We start from the raw sequence: 19,554 nt of genomic DNA, 5'->3' as shown, positions 1-19,554 counted from the left end.
TCAATTTTATCTCATACCATTTCCTGTCACATATTTTATGTTCTGGTCAAACCAGTTAATTTCCATTCTCCATTCTCATCTGATGTTCTTCTATCTTTCTAATCTGCTCGTCACCCATGTCTTGAGTGGGCATCTCCATATCTTACAGTCCTTCCCTTCATTCCAAGCCTAACTTAGACATTATGAAGCCTTTCTGATTCCAGCCCCATCCCTATCTACCCCCAGGTAAAAGGGGTCTCTCATTCCTCAGAGGTTTTATAACACTTTGTCTGGGCTTTCTTTCAACTCATCCCACCTCACTTTGTATCAGACTTCTAAGATGAAATATAAACTCCTCTGTGTGGTATTTAAAGTTGTTTTTAACTTGGCCCCAATGCATCATGCTGTTCTTCATTCATACCTCTCTCCCCTATGCCTAGAAAATGTTGTTCTTTTATCTCCCTCCCTTGGTTTCCTTCAAGACTCAGCTCAAGACCTCAACTTCTTCATGAGGTCTTTCCTTATCACTCTAGCTGCTAATGTTGTCCACTCCAAAGTCATCTTCTATCTGCTTTGTATGTATTTTATATCAATCTACCTCTCTGTCTGTCTGTCTGTTTTTCTGTCTCTCTACATTGTTTCCCTCAACAAAATGTTAGTTCCTTGAGGACAGGGACTGTTTTGATTTTTATCTAACTAAATAATTTAACTAAGTCAAAACATAGTAGGTATGCTTGTTGATTGATTGAATGGGATATTTGATCTTTCCCTTGTTAAACTATAAATTCCTTGAGAGTAGATCTGCATTATCTGGAGTCTAGAATAGACCTTGTACACAGTAATTAATTATTGATGAATTTTTTTAAGATATAACTCTTGGACAATTCCAAATGCTATCAACCTTCATGAAAAATCGTGACAAATTGTTCTCTTTCTTTAGTTATTATCCACTTGTGTTATTATTATTTTATTTACCCCAAACTAGACCCCTTCTCACAACTCAAAGGATGCTTTTGATAAGAGGAATCACAAGGAATCCAACCAAATAATTCACACTCTTGCTACAGAGTTATTTTTTAAAAGTGTCAAATATAAAATGGCAGGAACTAAGTATAATTTCCTCCTGTGGCCAGTTCTCACTGGTTATTAACCCATCACCTTAACAAAGCCTTGTCTTTTCATTTTTAGTATGAAGGAAACATCTGGTCTTGGAACCAAGAAGACCTTAAGTCCCTCCACTAACAAATAGTGATTATACAACCTTGGGCAAGTTATTTAATCTCTCATTGCTCTGAGCAACGAAGGCTATAAATTTCATAGGAGATGACTTGCACTGATAGAGGGAATTCCTCATGCAGAGTTACTAAAATCATTGAAATCACAGGTCTCATCCCTATGCCAGCTGATTAAGCAATGGAGCAGGCAACAGACAAAAGGAAATAATAGTTCTTAGGTGGAATATTGTCTTCATTCAAAAATAATTTACTTTTCTGAAGTTCATCAGAATTTAACTTAAATTGAAGCAATTAACAATCATTTATCAAGGTTTGGATCCCATCATTGTGATGGATGCTGGATTCCCATACAAATGAAAAAGTAAGAAACTTCTTGTCAAGGCAATTTAATACAAAGTCATTTGAGGAAGGAGATAAACTAGCACTTGAGCTAAGCCTTAAAAGAAAATAAGAATACTGGTATGGAAGCTTCCTATGTAAAGATATGGAGATGGCTGAGAAAACGACAAGCTTAGGAAACAAATGGTAGGCTAGTTTGAATGAGAGAGAAAAAGAGTATCTAAAGAAAACTGATGTAAATTTAAGTCCAGAAAGATCAGATAAGGCCAGACTTTGAAGAACTTTAACTTGCCAGGTGAAGTTTGCGATTTATTTTAAGGTAAAATGGAACCACTGAAGATTTCTGACTAGGGAAGTGTAATGTTTAACCTGGTCAGGCTGGTGGTTTAGGAAGATTATTTTGGGAGCAATGCAAAAAATGAGTTAGAGAGGGGAGCCAGGAAGCAATTAAAGGGCTAAAAAAAAAAAAAAAAAAAAAAAAAAAAAAAACCTAAAAAGACACCAGAGCTACCAAGTATAAATAGATAGAAGAAGGGTTTGGACAAATTTATTCATGGTATGTCCAGAAGGAGTTATTTGGGGAAGTTAAGTATACCTTCATTACAATTTGAAGTTTACTAAAGAAGAAAAATTTTTAGAAAGCCTTTCCACAAACCATTCCTTGGTACTACTGTCAGAAACAGCAATCAAAAATGGATGTACCACAGGAGGCATTTCTAATGGTCCTATTTATGTTTCCTTTCACTTCATAAGCTTCATACTGATGCTGAAATTACTGAATTTTGTATACTTCAATAAGGATTACCAGCTGAGAATCTGGCATTAAGGTCTTACCTAATGTCTTGCCATTATTCCAAAGATTCAAAAATTCTTTTCATGTATTCCTACTTCCATCCCTGAGACACCTAGGAAATGAGTATGCTTGTACTGTATTGAAGAAAAGAAATTTGAACCTCAGTGATTTTCAATAACTTGCCCTCAGAAAGCCAATCACAAAATTCTGGGCAGTAATGGTGAGCCAAGGTACCTTAAGCTACTTGCTAGGAAATTACATTGGATTCCTATTGAAATGCTATCCTTGCTGTGGCTGGGATTCTTCTCATGAAGATTTCTTTCTTTTTTTTTTTTTTTTTTTTTAGATTTTTCAAGGCAATGGGGTTAAGTGGCTTGCCCAAGGCCACACGGCTAGGTAATTATTAAGTGTCTGAGGTCGGATTTGAACCCAGGTACTCCTGACTCCAAGGCCAATGCTCTATTCACTGCGCCACCTAGCCGCCCCCTCACAAAGATTTCTAATGAACTTCACCATATCCAAAATCCATTCCTGAGTTGTGAATTGATCTAACCATTCTGGAGAGCAATTTGAAACTATTCCCAAAGAACTATAAAACTGTGCATACCCTTTGATCCAGCAATACCTCTACTATGTCTGTATCCCAAAGAGATCACTAAAATGAGAAAAAGATCCACATGTAAAAAAATTATTTTATAGCTCTTTTTGTGATGGTAAAGAATTAGAAATTGGGGAGTGGGCTATCAATTGGGGAATGACTGAACAAGTTGTGCTATATAAATGTAAAGGAATATTATTGTTCTCTAAGTTCTATAGGAAATGATGAGCAGGTAGATTTAAGAAAACCAGGAAAGACTTATGAATGGTTGCAGAGTGAAGTGAACCAGGAGAACCAGGAGAACATTATACACAGTAGGAGCAACATTTTGTGATGATCAACTATGATAGACCTAGTTCCTCTCAGCAGTTTAATGAGCAAAGAAAATTCTAAAAGCTTTATGATAGAAAATGCCATCCACATAGTCTGAATGATGATCAAAGTATACAATACACTTTTTAAAATTTTTTTTGGTTTTTTTCTCTCACATGGTTTTTTTCTCTTGTTCTGATTCTTCTTTCACAGCATGACTGCTATGGAAATATGTGTAACACAATTGTGCATGTATATCCTCTATTGATTACTTGCTATCTTTGAGTGGGAGAGGGAAGAGAGAGGGAGGAACTTTATAAAAATGAATGTTGAAAATTATCTTTACACATAATTGGAAAAAAGTAAAATACCATTAAGATAAAAAAAAAACAAGTCATTCCCTAGGACTTGCAAGCCTTCTCACTTTTTTGTCATATGAACATTTAATATCTAGAATAGAAAAAGAACCTATTGTACTTAAACTCTTAACATATTACCTATTCTATGACTTCATACATGTCACAAAAAACAGAACATTCAGATAATGCCAAGTTCCTAGCAGATCCTATTGTTTATTTGTGAATGGCAGAGAGTGCTTACATAAAACTGCTTCTTGCAAAATTGAATGACTCTTTATTATTCCAGTTGTTGAATTCCTACCTAATCTTAATTTTTTTTATTTTTAGTATTTTGATTTTTATGAACATAATAGACATATGCATTTACCTATTCAAAGAAGTAAATATGGAACTGTGAATTTCCACTATATACTTCATGTTGTGCTTTCCATTTATTTCAAATTATACATGTGTGTGTGTGTGTGTGTGTGTGTGTGTGTGTGTGTGTATTTGAATTCTGGTCTTCCTGGACTTAAGGACAGCTCCCTAAACCTTCTTTATCCTTTTAAAAACAACTAAAATGCTACTTCTTATGGCAAGCTTCATATATCACACCATGACAGTGGTTAGGTAAGAAGAGATGGAGAGAATTCCATAGTAAAGTTTCCTGACCCTCAGTTTCTCTGAATGTAAAATGGGAATAATACCTATAGTATATAGTACCTACCTCTAGGACTATTGTGAGGCTCAAATGAAATACTGTACATAAAATACTTTACAGACCATAAAAGATTATATAAATGCTAATTATTATTATTATTATGAGAAAATACAAGCAATGACAAAATAATGATAACAATAATAGTATTTTAACTCAGAAATCACCTAAGAATATACTACATAAACTTTGTGGACTGAGCTTCCCCAAGATATATAGTGGTCATGTACTTAAAAGTAACCCCATTGGGTGGCTAGGTGGCACAGGGGATAGAGCACCAGCCCTGGAGTCAGGAGGACCTGAGTTCAAATGTGACCTCAGACACTAATAATTACCTAGCTGTGTGGCCCTGGGCAAGCCACTTAACCCCATTGCCTTGCAAAAACCTAAAAATTAATAAATAAATAAACAAATAAATAAATAGACAGACAGATAGATAGATAGATAAGTAAAAGTAATCCCTTTGGTTTCTATTTTGGTCTATGCAGAAAACAGCTTCTGAGACAAGGGAGATGACTGTTTTTCTTTGTTATTATTGTTATTCAGGCACATCTGATTCTTCATAACTAACTCTTTACGATCCCACTGGAGTTTCCTTGTCAAAGACACTGAAGTGGTTTGTTATTTCCTTTTCCAGTTCATTTTATAAATAAGTAAACCGATGCAAATAGAATTAAGTGCCCAGGGTCACCCAGCTAGTAAGTTTCTGAGGCCAGATTTAAATTCAGGAAAATGAGTATTCCTGACTTCAAGCCCAGCATTCTATCCACTGTGCCCCCTGACCATTCTGCCTGACCATTCTGTTAGCTGCCTTTAAAAATAAGAACAACAACAATTCTGAAACTCTTATGTAATCAACTCATAAAAATCCCCTTCTGTCTCTTTCCATCTGTCCTCCACTACCAAAGCAAAGCAGTGAAACTTGACTGCTTGGGCTTTCTATCCTCACTCAACCTACATTCCCTTACAAGGCAGCCCTTCATTTTAACTGGGCTAAAATGCAGGGAATGAAATGCAGAATATAATTTCCTCAGCTTCTGCACCCCTTACGGATGACCCAACTTTCATATCTTATCACCCTCCTCTCATGCACTTGAATGTAAGTGGGAAAGAATAATGTTCCAACCACAGCAAAATGAATAATTATCTCTTTAATTATCCTATTTTACCTCAGCATGAGTTGGAGGACAACTGTAGGGGAGACCACCAACTCAGAAAGGACTTTTTGTTTAAATTCGTTTTGCTACCTCAGCAATGACTTTTTTAGAAGAAAGTTCCTCTTTCTAATTTCTATTTTAGGGAGGGTTATGAGTAGGGAAAAGAAAAATGAACTTGCTTTCTTTGCATATTAACTAATCCATGATACTCTTGTGTCATGGAAGCCACATGCTTTAGATAACATTGAGTTCCTAGCAGATTCTGCTACTTATCTGAGAATAGCAGAGGGTTCCTATATAAAGCTGCTACTTACACAATGAGGCCGTTGTTTATGAAAGCATAACACATACTTTTTGCAACAATGACATTCCTTGTCCAATATTTTCCATTGCATCCAACCACTACAAATTCAATAATTTTTTTTCTCCTGGTATGATAGCCAAACAGCTTCACTTAATATCAGAGTGAATGAGTAGCTTCCTCTCTGTGCCCTCCCCATCTGTTGAATTCCTAGATATACATTTTTTATGATTATAGACTAGACATATACCAAGAAATATAAATATTTCCCTATAAAAAGGAAAGCAAAAAAGACTACATATGAAACTGTGAGTCTTCATCATGTTCATCTTATTAAGATTTGAATTAGAAAGAGGTGGGGGTGTCTATATATTACAAAATTAATAAATTTACCTAGATCAATTCAAATATTACTTCTTCCGGGAATCCTTCCTTATCTTCAACCTCCAATTAGAAATTAACTTACTTCTCTCAATTATACTATTATTAAGAATTATGTTGATGTTCTTCAGTCGACTCAGTTGTGTTACCTTTTGTTCCCTTGGGTTTTCTTGGAAAAGGTCCTGGAGTGGCTTACCATTTCCTTCTCCAAGTCATTTTACATATGAAGAAACTGAGACAATGGGTTGAATGACTTGCCCAGGATCATACAACTAGTGGATTTGAACACATGAACATGAGTTTTCCTGATTTAAACCCCAGTACTCTATACACTGCTTCCACTAGCTGTTCATGTTAGCTCACTAACAATTATATGTATCTGTGTGTATATCATACATGTATATATGATATACACATATATCTATATAAATATTATAATATTTTATACCTCTTTAAACAACTATCATAAATTATTTTGTACCAGTTTTGGGGGGGAGGGTTAATCTACATGTCATATCTCCTTGCTGGACAAGAAGTTTAATGAGGGTAAGGATCTTTTCTAAATCTCAAAATTCTGTCTCCCTCAGTACCTGGCAACATGCTCTGCATACTTCTCTACCCTGCCCTTAATAAATGGGTGTTAAATTGAAATTTGAACCTTAAATTATTAGAACAGGAAAGGACATGAAAGTTCATCTGATACAACTTTTTGATTTTACAGATAAGGAAATCGAGATAAAAATAAGTGATAAATAATTCTTGTCTCCAAAAATGGTGATCAGATCATGAACTAGGTACATGCAGTCCATGTGATTTTTTTTCCCTAGATCTGTGATTTCATAAGTAAGGGAACTTCCTGCTACGGAAACTCCCTCCAGAAGCAGAGAATTGCAGTGTACAATCTTATACAGTTGCCTAGGACCCAGAGAGAATAAGAGCAGTCAACTCCTTCTGACTCTGAAGTTAATCAATTTTTCCAGATAGCTTAGACTCCACTCACAAAACAATCTCAAATAATTGTCTTTACATCATAAGGAATGACAATTGTATAATATCATAAATGAAGGGTGAAGAGAACAGTGCACAAAGAAAATAATCACAACTACATAAATGCAGGCAATTTTAAAAGGAACACAAATCTGAGATTGGTTAAAATGTTCACCTTTGCCTTCTTTTAATAAATTGTAAATGACTGAAGTATAATAAACAGTAATTGTAAGGTCACATTGAAATATAAAGTCATATTCATGTTCACTTCCTATCATTCACTTATGCTGTTTTGTTGAACTGTCCAAGTGTTGTATCCTTTTTGGGCTGGGGAGTAGAAGGTGGAACTAAATTGTGAGCTGAGGATTAGTGATATTTAATGTGTCAAACCACCATCCTTCTAGTCATCTACATTTGCAATCTTGGTGTAACAGTCGTCTTCTCACCATTACTCACCCCACACACCCAAGCAGTTGCCAAATCTTGTTCTTTCCACAATAACAGCTAGCATTTATAGAGCACTTTAAAAATTGTCAAACACTTCGATATCATCTCCCTTTTGTCTCCACTCACACAATTACCAGCATAATTCATTACCTTTCCAAAAGACTGTTGGGATAGCTGCCTGATTTTTCTTCCTGTTTCATCACTTCAGTCCATCTTCCACAATGCAGAGTAATTTTCCTGAAGCTCAGGTCTAACCATCTCCCTTATTTCCTTAATCACAACCCCAGTGTTTCCTCAATATCTATAGGAGGAAATATTTTACCTGTTTTACATTTAACAATTTGATCCATCTCATTATTCTGCTCTTATACTCTACTTCTCTCAGAATAGCTATAGTTCAGTCAAGCTGAATTGTAATTGTCCCCAAATATGTCACTTCATTTCTTCTATCTCTCCATCTGCACTGGCTACCCTCAATGTCTAGAATGTACTCCTTTCTTACTTTCTCCTCTTAAATTCCTAATTTCTTTCTAAAATAAACATGTGTTGGGGTGGCTAGATGGCATAGTGGATAAAGCACCAGCCCTGGAGTCAGGAGTACCTGGGTTCAAATCAGGTCTCAGACAATAATTACCTAGCTGTGTGGCCTTGGGCAAGCCACTTAACCCCCGTTTGCCTTGCAAAAACCTAAAACAAACAATAAATAAAAAAATAAAATAAAATAAACATGTGTCACCTCCAACATATATCCTTTCCTAATCTCTGCATCTTCCCCAATATCCTTGTATCTCTTTTGTGTATATTTCATACCTATATGGCATGCATCATTTATCATATACAGTTATCCCTTCCACAACAAGGGGATTAGGGTACAGTTCTTCTCTGATCTGGAAAAATTTTGGCCCTCCCTTTGTACCCAAGAAGAATTCTGAATTATTAGGGTATTAAAAGATAAACTATGTTGATATTGTACAGTATTATAGATATATTATGCATTTATGATATTCTAAACTTGTTCTGTCATCTAATGGCCTTCACATGTTGTCTGTGACTTCCACAAAATTTACCCCAATTTCCCATTTAATTTCTTATGCCAACCCATGATATATCAAAATCACAATATCACAAAATCACAAAGTCGAAATGCTGAAGGGATAACTAAATGTTCTTGTTGAAAGTAGGAAGCATTTCAATTTTGACTTTTTTTTCCAATGCCTAGCACAATGCCTATATATAATAAATCCCTAATAAATGGTTGGTTAGTTGAATGATGAGAGAAGGTAATTTGTTTAGATGGATTTCTTATGAAATTAGAGAATTTTAGAGAATATCTAATCCAACTCTATCATTTTACAGATGAGAGAACTAAAACCTTTGTTCTCAAAGAAGACCGTGAATGACATCAGGAAAGTGATACCATGATATACAAGTGAATTGGATTTGAGTGTTTTCCACAGAGCAGATATTTCCCACCACCTTTCTTGATTCCCACTTCTGCATTCTTTCCTTTATCCCATAGAAGTCTAATTTACTCAAGAGATAAGTAGCTTCCTTAAATTCCTTCAAGCTACAAAGATAAATTGAAATTTGTATATAATAATTAGGATCTTAGATGATGCAACCTTTCTGGGTTTCTATTATAAATGTGCAAATAAAAACATATTTACATGTATCTTCAACATCATCAACAAATGTTTATTAAGGGCATATAAATATATTCAAAAGTACCAGATGAAGGAGGTATGACCAGAAAGCTATAGGAAAAGAGATCTATAGGTTTTAAAAGACTACAATCTTAATATATTGTGTGATAAAGCAAGCAAAAATGCTAATGTAATTTTATTACTGCACTCATGGTCAGAACTAGGAAAGTAATAGCCCCTCATATTTCACCCTGTATACTATATTTAGTTCTGGATGCCATATTTTAGGAAGGAAATTGATAAAGTGAGAGCATATAGAACAGAGGTTCTTAGACATTGTGTCATGGATCCCTTTGACAGACTGATGATACCTGTGGACCTTTCTCAGAATAACATTTTTAAATGCATCTAAGAAAGTTAATAAGATTATAAAAGAAATTAATTACATTGAAATAAAGCTAAAAATATTTTTAACACACCAATGGAACCCTAATTTAAGAATTCCTGATCTAGGGTAAGGGAAACAGCATAGTGTTGAAGACTCTAAGATAAGGCCATGAAAGAAAGAGCACAAAGACTGGTTTATAGTTTGGAGAAAAGCAATCTTGAGGGATGAGGCTATATTATAGTATTTGATGGACTATTTTATGGAAGAATGATTGAACTTCTGCTTATTACTAGGGACAAAACTAGATGCAATTAGTGGAAGTTTCAAACTTCACTGAACCTTGTAATGAAATAGTAAAGAAAAAAAACCAGAACCCACTAAAAATGAAATGGGACACCTGGAAAGGAAATGGGATGGATCTGCCATCCAGAAGGTCTTTGATCAAAGTTTAATTGCAGATGGGATTCTTTTTCAGGAATGGATTGTAGTATATGGCCTTGGAGTCCCTCCCAAATCTGAATTCTATAATATCTAATGCTATAGATTCTCCCAGTAGTTAGGGACCTAAAATAATTTTACCCAAGAATTGCCTCCTTTTCAGCTTTCTTTCTTTGTGGGAGGAGGGGATATCAGGGAGACCTATGAGTTCACTGTTATAGAGAACTTGCAATGAGAAAACACCATCCACCAATGTACATTGGCTAAGACCTTGTGTCTTATAGACTCAGAGAATTGTCAGATGGGTAGATACACACATATGTACACATACACACACATATACATGTATATACATATACATGCATATATGTATATATATTTAGACTTTATGAAGGAATCTCTTGAACTCCTACATATATATATATATATATATATATATATATATATATATATATAGCTAAGACCTTGTGTCTTATAGACTCAGAGAGTTGTCAGATGGGTAGATACACACATATGTACACACACACACATATATACAAACATATATGCATATATATTTAGATTTCATGAAGGAATCTCTTGAACTCCTACATATATATATGTTTATATATGTATAGACACAAGTGATATTCTTCATTAGAATATACATTTTAAAAAGTGTAGATTCCTACAAGTCAGGGACTATTTATTTTTTGTTCTTGTATCTCCAGGACCTGACAAGTAATATGTACTTAATAAATATTTAATTGATTAATTAATTTTTGGTTCTGAGACCAACCAATTTTTACAATATCACACTATTTCTCCTCAGTTTTATATGATCAAATAAAATCTCTTTTCCCTAGAAATCTATCTCCAAACTGATACATGACTGGAACAAATTTTCATCTCAAATTCATCTGAAGCAATTATGTGGAAGTTGGGAGGGTGGGACAGAGAAGGTATTTACTTCCCTGCTATTTCAGGCCAGATCCTATAAAATTACATGACCATTGTGAGTGCAAGAGTCTTAGGTGTTGAGTCAGGCTGAGTTTTCCCAATGGAAAAAAGTTTATTATCATGAGACTAATTGTATTTTCAAGCAGTGGGAACTACTTTATTAAATAGCCAAGAATTAATGGGTAGGCAACTTTCAACTTCTTGACCAAAGTCTGCAACCTTTTCTTCTAGCCCCACATATACTTTTCACTTCATCCCATCTTAATCCAGGAACTTGCCTCTAACGTGCAGAAAGAAATAACAAATGAACATAAGAAACAAATGTCTCTACACCCCACCCCATCTCCCAGAAAGAGGCACATATGCCTCATCTAGTATTGCTCATTTATGCATATATAGATTTGAGGTGGAAAAAATAATTTGGAGTTACCAGTTTTCCATTAACCACTGTATATTTTAGACAAATGTCTCTTTCCTGGCCATACCTCCAGTAACCTTCTGCTTATGTCTAGTTTTGTCATGCAAAGTTAAAGGTTAAACTGATGAATGAATGAATAAATGAGTAAGTGAATCAATGAGTGAATGTAGATTCCAGCAGATGGTCATAGCAAACAAGAGAGATGAAATTTAGTTTGGGATGTGAGTTCTAAATATTAGTTCGGAAACTTTTTATAGGTACCTCCCACAAAATAGTCTCCTCTAACTTCCCTTTCTAACACTTCTCCTTTCACGTGCCAAGTAAGTGACTGGAATTCACTAACCATTTTAAGAAAAAAAATACTTAGTGTTTGGAAATATGTGTCTAGCTAAAGTCTAAGGTCTCTCTTTGATATTATAAGTGTTTTCACTGAAGTTGATCCAAAAAAATGACTATAGGAATAGTAAGTTATAATCTAGATAATATATATATAAGATACAGTAGAAAGAAAGTCTAGGTTTCATATGAATATGAGACTTGCATTCTTGTTCTGGTTTTGACACTAAGTTACTGTGTCACTTTGGACAAATCCCCTTGTGTTTGTATCTCAGTTTCCACAACTGTAAAATGAAGGTATTTCATTAATGATCTCTAGTACACTTTCTATATTTCATTATCCTCTGAAACTAATACACATGATAGAAGTTGTATGAGTTCCAGGGGTGGGAAGCAGAAAAAAAAAAAGAGTTAACTCTCACTCTACTTCAGACTCTCTACTACTTCTGTTTCTCTGTTTCAGTCTCTCTGTCTCTATCTCCCCCCCCCTTTTTCCCTATATTAATATAAAATATAAATGGAGGTATTATCTTTCACTTACTTCTTAGCCAATAAGATAATTACCAGTTCCCCAATGACTAATAAACAAGAAATTTGGGATAAAGACTTTGTGGTTGCATAATAATTTATCACCTATGATTTCTTATCTCTTTTATAATTACAAACAGGTTCAGACATAGGAATAGTGAGAATAATGACTATCTTCATAGTATAAGTTTAGTAGCATTGAAAAAGTCTCCATTTTTCACAAAATAATTCTTTCTCTTGACAGCTGAATTTCCTTTTACCAGGTTTTTCACTCAACTGGAGATCCTTTTCTGGTTACAAGTTCTAATAGGAGGGACAGAACTAAGGATCTGAAGGAGAGAGGCCAAGCAAAAGAAAGGTGAGTACTGAGGAAAGCTGGAGAAACTATAAAGGGAAATTATGTAGAAAGGTTAGGCTATACAAAATAGAGATAAATTTCATCTACTTTGCATATTTGCCAAAGCCTGGAAAAGGCTCTCAATATGTCAGATTGAGATTTCATTGGGTCTTCTTCATTGGCTAGATTGGATAGGTAAAGTTTAAATCACAAGAGATGAGAATGCAAATTATTGATCAGAAAGCTCTAAATAACAAAATGATATGCTTGCTCTCCTTCCCAGAAACACCATCAGGCAACAGCAATAAGGGAACTGAGCTTCAAAATGAGAAGGAAATACTTCGTACAGAAATAAAACAGAAAACAAAATTGTCAATGATGTTGTAATCAACAAACTTCTCCTGGTGTGCCTCCATTCCTCTGACTTACATGCAAAATTTACTTTTCCCAGACTCTTTACAGGAAGTCCTGGAGATTCAGAGCTTAGAAACTAGATGGGTAACTAGATGGGTATGCTCTCTCATAAACAAAATCAAAAAACTATCCTTTCCATCTTCCCTTATTGTATTGCATAAATACAAGTTATCTTCAAAAAGGAAAAATGTAAATTGAAGGAAATAATTAAAATGTTGTCAGAGAATGACAAATGTACAAGTACAACAAAAGTTGTAGAATCAAAGATTAAGACCTTAAAGACCATATAGTCAACTTTTGTTTTACACAGGCTCATATACCTAGGAAGTACTTGAAACAAGATTTGAACTCAGGTCTTCATAACTCCAAGTCAAGAGCTCTATCCATCATGCCATATTGCTGCTTAGAAGGAAGAAGAAGAAAAGGAGGAGAAGGGAGGAGGAAGAGGAAATTGAAAACTGTTTCTCTTCAGGGTTAATCAGGAAGATTCTCATTAAACATTTCTAAGAAATGAGTACAGATTCCAAGAAATACAAAATAAAATTGGGGGAACTCCTTACACTAGTAAGGAAGTTTATATGATCCTAAATCATGAGAAGAGGTAAACAGTGTTAATATTAATTTAGTATCAGAACATCTGGACTTATATCTATTCTCTACTATTTTCTACCTGAATGATCTTGAGAATGGACCTAAATGTAATGAAAATAAAATGAGAGGACTGGATGAAATTATTTCTAAAGTAATTTCCATCTCTAAATCCCAAGAGATGGGTTCCAGTTTTATTACTCTTAGGTACTTTTTGAAGATTGGAACTATGGACCACAATAGGAGGTTTATTTGTATTGTTTTGATTTTTTTAATCCAAGTTCAATATCTATAAAATACATTATTCCTTAGCAGCATAGCAAAAAGAATATGCTCTTCCATTTTCATATGAACTATGTTTTATAGATTTATAGATTAACCTGTTTTTTAAGTTAATGGCCCAATATTTTTCTCTAATGACAACAATTTCATAATCACTGATTCTTTTTTAGTTCCCCTTATAGAGAAGCTTTAAAAAAAAGGCAGTTCCTAAGCCTCTCAAAAGTTAGTTGATATGTTTACATGAAAATGGAAGCCTCCATTATTTCATCATCATGAGGAACTCCTCTCTCATTTAGAATTATGTCCTTGAGAGTTGCCTGAGGCACACAGATTTTTCAGGGTAATATAACTAGTGAATGTCAGAAATGGAATTTAAACTCAGATCTCAACCCCAGATCTCAGGAAACTAAATGATACAGTGGATAAAGTGCCAATCCAAGTTCAAAAACAATCTAAGATACTTACTAGCTAGACAAATCACTTGACTTTTTTGACTCAGTTTCCTCATCTATAAAATGAACTGGAGAAGGAAATGAAAAACTATTTTAGTATCTTTACCAGAGTCATGAAGAGTCACAGACAATCAGATATGATTGAAATGACTCAACAATAGCTCAAAGTCAAGTTCTCAGTCCATTACCTGTCATTGCCTCTTTCCCTATGTACACAAGAATGAAAAAAAAAGACATACAATCATTACTGCCATCTACAAGAGATGTTTCCTGTCATTTCGAAAGACAAGTGGGCATTTAGTTTTATTTAGGAGTGTTCCAAGATCTGCCTTGCTAGCACAATAATATCATTCATTCATCAGCACCCAGGGTTTTGTAACTATTAACTAGGTAGGACCTAGGACAGTGCCACCTCTGTGAACTAAATTAGAACATGTTTATAAAGGCCTGTGCTACAATGAAAACTGACTTTAAAATCAGGAAACCTGGATTTTTATTTTGGTTCTGTTTCTAATTTACTGTGTGACTTTGAATAAGTCATTTTGTTTTTCTGGGTTTCAACTATCATATCTATGGAATGGAGAGATTTATCTAATATTCTAAATGATCTCTATAATCCTTTTCAGGTCTACAATTCTATTACTCAAAACAGAGGCAGTTGGGCAGTGAAATATCTCCTACATACAGACCACCTCAGGCAAAATATGAACTAAATTAATGACATAGAATCTCCTTTTTCTTTTAGCACAGTGGAACACTGACCTCACTTAAAAGGACATTATTGGGGTGGCTAGGTGGCGCAGTGGATAAAGCATTGGCCCTGGAGTCAGGAATACCTGAGTTCAAATCCGGTCAGACACTTAATAATTACCTAGCTGTGTGGCCTTGGGCAAGCCATTTAACCCCATTTGGCTTGCAAAAACCTTAAAAAATGACATTATTTGCCTTTCTGTTTATAAAAGTATTTTTTACAGAATGCAAACTAAACTCAGCTCTGCCAGTAAACTCCACATTTTGGTAAGAGAGTTTCAGAATGACTCTGGGGATAAAAAGGCTAATGGTAGATGGTCTTTCCAAGCTCCATCACAGTTAGTTAACATATATTTGGGGAAATCATCTCTTTCTTGGTAGCACAGGTTTCTAATCTGCAAAATGAAACTTCTGCTACCTCACAGATATAGGAACTGTTGGTTGAAAGATTATAGACTTACAAGACAGTGTTAGAAGAAATCTCAGAGATTATTTAATTCAGCCTTATTATTTTATATATTAGAAAAAATGAGATTCAGAGAAGCTAAGCAATGTGCCCAAGTTCACACAGATTCTAAGTAACAGAGACCAGATTTAAGCTCTAAAACAGAAAATTTTTAAATTATGTTGTTATTATATAAACATATCAATAATAAGATCCTAAGAGAGTAGATTATCACTATCTTTATCAGTAATCATTTTGTTTTCATTCTCCACCCTATTCACTTTATCTCCTCCCTCCAAAAAAATACTTTTTAAAAAGTTTCAAGAATGAACCTACAGATGCTGTATATTTTTAAATGAATGTTTAAATTTATTTTACATGTATTGAAAAAAATTAAATGGCATTTTAAAACTGAAAACCTGAACATGCAGTCTGAGTAGTTTTAATGTGAATAATGGTTCTGCCTTCAACAAACTAAGATGCTAGAATGTTTATCCTTAAACATTGTTAAAAGCAGTCATTCCTAATTGCCTCTTTAAGTGTCAGAAATGGAATTTTACAAACAAGTAATCTATATCAATGGAGAAAATTCATATGCCAAGAGATCCCCTACACCCCTAGTTCAGGACAATGAAAATTACAAGAGAAAGAGAGAGAATAAGAAATAAAAACTAACACAGACACCTCCCCAATTTGGTCTCTCAATAGCTTGGAATCATGGAGTGTCTTTTCAGGCAGTTGCTGGCACCTACCTTTTTCACAAGGTAACCTTCCCTGATTTTCTTTGGTTCCATGTCTACCAGATGCTTCTAAGAGTCAATTGCCTCTGCAGTTCTACCTCATCTAGAAGTCCAAGCGAGTTATGGATTTATTTTTGTATAGCATAGTCACTTTCACAAGTTCCCCTCTCTGTCAATCACATGAACACATCCGGTCTCTCTTTGCTGATATTAAAAAAAAGAATAGGGAACTAGGGTGCCAAACCATCCTCTTGCTTTGCAAATTTGGGGGACTCCAGTGATATTAACAGAAAACTTGTGGTAAAATTTGCTTGTATATCACAAAAAAGGAAAGAGTATTTTTCCAGGGGTAGTGGGAATTATTAAAAAAAAAAATCAGGGGCAAGAAAAGGAAAAAAAGGAAGGCTTCTCTTAAAGGAAATGTTGGTGTTTGAAAGTAATTGGTGGAAAATCCAGAATTTTAACAAAAATTCCAAGAAGCACAAAAGTTTCCTATATGTATGAATTGAAAAGGAAAATAATATTCTACTTTATGGAAAGTATGTTTTATCTAAAGATTACCTTTTTCAAAAATGATCTTAAATAAAAAATATCAACAACTATTGGAACCAGTCACAGAACTGAATTTTTCCTCTTTGTTCTCCGAATTTTTCTCTCTGAATATTTCTCTCCCTGTTCCCCTGTTTTCTTTAGAGCCAGCAAAGATAGAACTTGTGTAAGAGGCTTTCTTCAGAAAACTTCTATTTCTGGAGGTTGTCCTAAAGAGGGCAACTAGGGAGATGAAAGACCTTAATTCAATGTCATTTAAGGATAGGTTGAAAGAAATAGACACAGCTATCCTGGAAAAGAGAAAGGATTCAATGGAGTGCAGTAATAGCGTGATGGGTACCTTCAGGTATTTAAAAGACTAGAAGAATTAGACTTAATCTGTTTGGCCCCAGAAGGCACAATAAGGAGCTATGGTGGAAATTGAAAAGCAGTACACTAGGACTTAATATCAGGAAAAACACCCTAATAATTAAAGGTATGAGAAAGTGAAATAGACTGCCTTAAGGGTGGTGGCTTGTCTCTTCTTAGAGGCCCTCAAGCACAGGGTGACTTGATCAGTATATTATCATAGGACTTTCTTTTGGATATGAATTGGACTAGATGGCTGCTGAGGTTCATTACAGCTCGGAAATTCTGTAATTGTAATTCCCTTCTGGCTAGCTGCTGCCACAAGAGATAGTGGTCACTGAATCTTATAGATATTTTTCAAAGTCCTCCTTGGGCTGATACATGGGACCAGATAGAACAGACTGGTCACTGTCAACCATTTCCTAATGGATACTCTTTCCTTTCTAGCTTCTGTGACACAGCTCACTCTTGATTCTCTTCCTGCCTGTTTAACCACTGTGGGCTTACTCCCAATGCTGTTCTAAACCCTCTTGCTTTATTCCTCTATGTATTCTCAAAAATGGTTATCTCGTCTTATTTTAACTACTGCCAACTGCACCTCTTTACCTGGATATCCTAAAGAAATCCAAGATTCTATATATCTAAAGTTTAATTCATTGTATATTCCACAAAAACCCATCTTTACTTCAAACTTCTTCATTTCTGTTGATAATAACACCATCCTTCCACCTGCCACAACTCAAATGCATCATCACCTCTCTTATACAACCAGTTGCCAAGTCTTATTAATCCTACTTACAAAAGTTTTCTTATATTCCCCTTTCTTTTCTTTCACATAGTTTCTACTCCAATTCAGGTCCTAACCACCTTTCTCCTAGATTATTGCAATTATCTCATAATTGGTCTTCCTGCTTTCAGGATCTGCCCTCTACAATCCATCCTCCACACAACTGCCCAATTGATATTCTTAAAACATATACTTTACCCATGCTACCACTCTGCTAAAATCAATCTTCAGTATATCCCTTCTGCTTATAGGAGAAAATACAAAATCTTAGCTTGATTTTAATTCCAATCCCACCCATCCTCTACCACCCATTAGAGATTTCCACTTAACTACAGATTACTCCCTTTCACACACTTTCCATTTCAATCAGACCTGAGTACAAGTTACTCACCAAAATGATATTCTATTTATTTTCTTCACATACCTTTAATGTGTGGTTACTGCCTAAATTACAAAAACAAGACAGGAGATTGTTCCACATTCATCAAGAACTGTTTCATACTACCTGTTCTAGATAGTTTGCTGTGATTTCTCTGGACAGCTATCAAGCCTCTCTGAACCAAATGGCACCACCTAGTGTCAGGAATAAAGAACTGTCTGATTCAGTCTCCTAACAGCTAGGCAGTTAAGTGGCTAAGTGCTTCTGTGGATAGTGTCTAAGTCCTGGAGTCAGAAAGATCTGAGTTCAAATCCTGATTAAGTATTTAGTAGCTGTATAATTCTGTCCAATTCAGTTTCCACAACTGTAAAATAAGGATAGCACCTACCTTAAAGGAATGTTTTGAAAATCAAAAGAGATAATATTTTTAAAGCTCCTGACACTTAATAAGAACATAGTAAATGCTGGCTTCTTTCCTTCATTTTTCCCCTTTTATCCCCATCAAAAAAGTCATACAGACTATACTTTTCCTTTTTTATCATCATCATCATCATCATTATTATCATTGCTCATATTTTAATAATGAATGGTTAAGTTTCTTATATATACCTATTTTGCAGAAAAATATATTGAGTCTCAGGAAAATTAAAGGACTCCCAGATTTACCAGTTTTAGAATTCAGTCCATGACTCATTTCATATTTGCCTGAGGCAATCTATTTCTCATATACATATATGTGTATGTATATATATATATATATATATATATATATATATATTATATACACATTCTTTTGTCCTTTAATTCTCTTCTTTTTAAGGGTTTTTTTTTTGCAAGGCAAATGGGGTTAAGTGGCTTGCCCAGGGCCACACAGATAGATAATTAAGTGTCTGAGACTGGATTTGAACTCAGGTCCCCCTGACTCCAGGGCCAGTGCTCTATCCACTGCGCCACCTAGCTGCCCCCTTTAATTCTCTTCTTCAGAAAAATTTTGTTTCCATCTTCATTCCATTTCTTATGACAAGAGTCATGATCAACAAGTACAAGTACAGAAGTTGTACAGAAGGAAAAAGAAAATCACAAATTAAAGTAGACAAAATTAAGGACACATATCTTTAATTATTAAAGCTATGAAAAGTGGAAATCCTTTCCAAATCTTTAGAAAAATCTTTCTATCTTTCTTGTGATTCCCTAAGGAAAACCTACTT

General features: G+C 34.7%; 1 protein-coding gene across 4 annotated transcripts in view; it reads right to left on the bottom strand.

The window, feature by feature from the left end:
- The window catches only part of PLEK (pleckstrin), a 38,792-nt gene extending 22,332 nt beyond the window's left edge, over positions 1 to 16,460 (bottom strand). The window contains exon 1 of one of the 4 annotated variants that reach the window (XM_074207576.1): positions 16,296 to 16,460. In XM_074207576.1, the coding sequence (XP_074063677.1) occupies positions 16,296 to 16,337 (42 nt within the window). In that variant the 5' untranslated portion in view covers positions 16,338 to 16,460. Of the gene's footprint in view, positions 1 to 2,387; positions 2,639 to 7,735; positions 9,148 to 16,295 lie in introns of those variants that run through there. The other 3 variants (XM_074207555.1, XM_074207561.1, XM_074207569.1) reach the window with 3 other exon arrangements.
- Positions 16,461 to 19,554: the final 3,094 nt, after the last annotated feature.

This window comes from Macrotis lagotis, chromosome 1 (genome assembly GCF_037893015.1).
Source record: "Macrotis lagotis isolate mMagLag1 chromosome 1, bilby.v1.9.chrom.fasta, whole genome shotgun sequence".
In the NCBI taxonomy this organism is placed as follows: Eukaryota; Metazoa; Chordata; class Mammalia; order Peramelemorphia; family Peramelidae; genus Macrotis; species Macrotis lagotis.
Note: the sequence above shows the minus strand (reverse complement) of the source record. Positions and strands in the feature narration are given on the sequence as shown.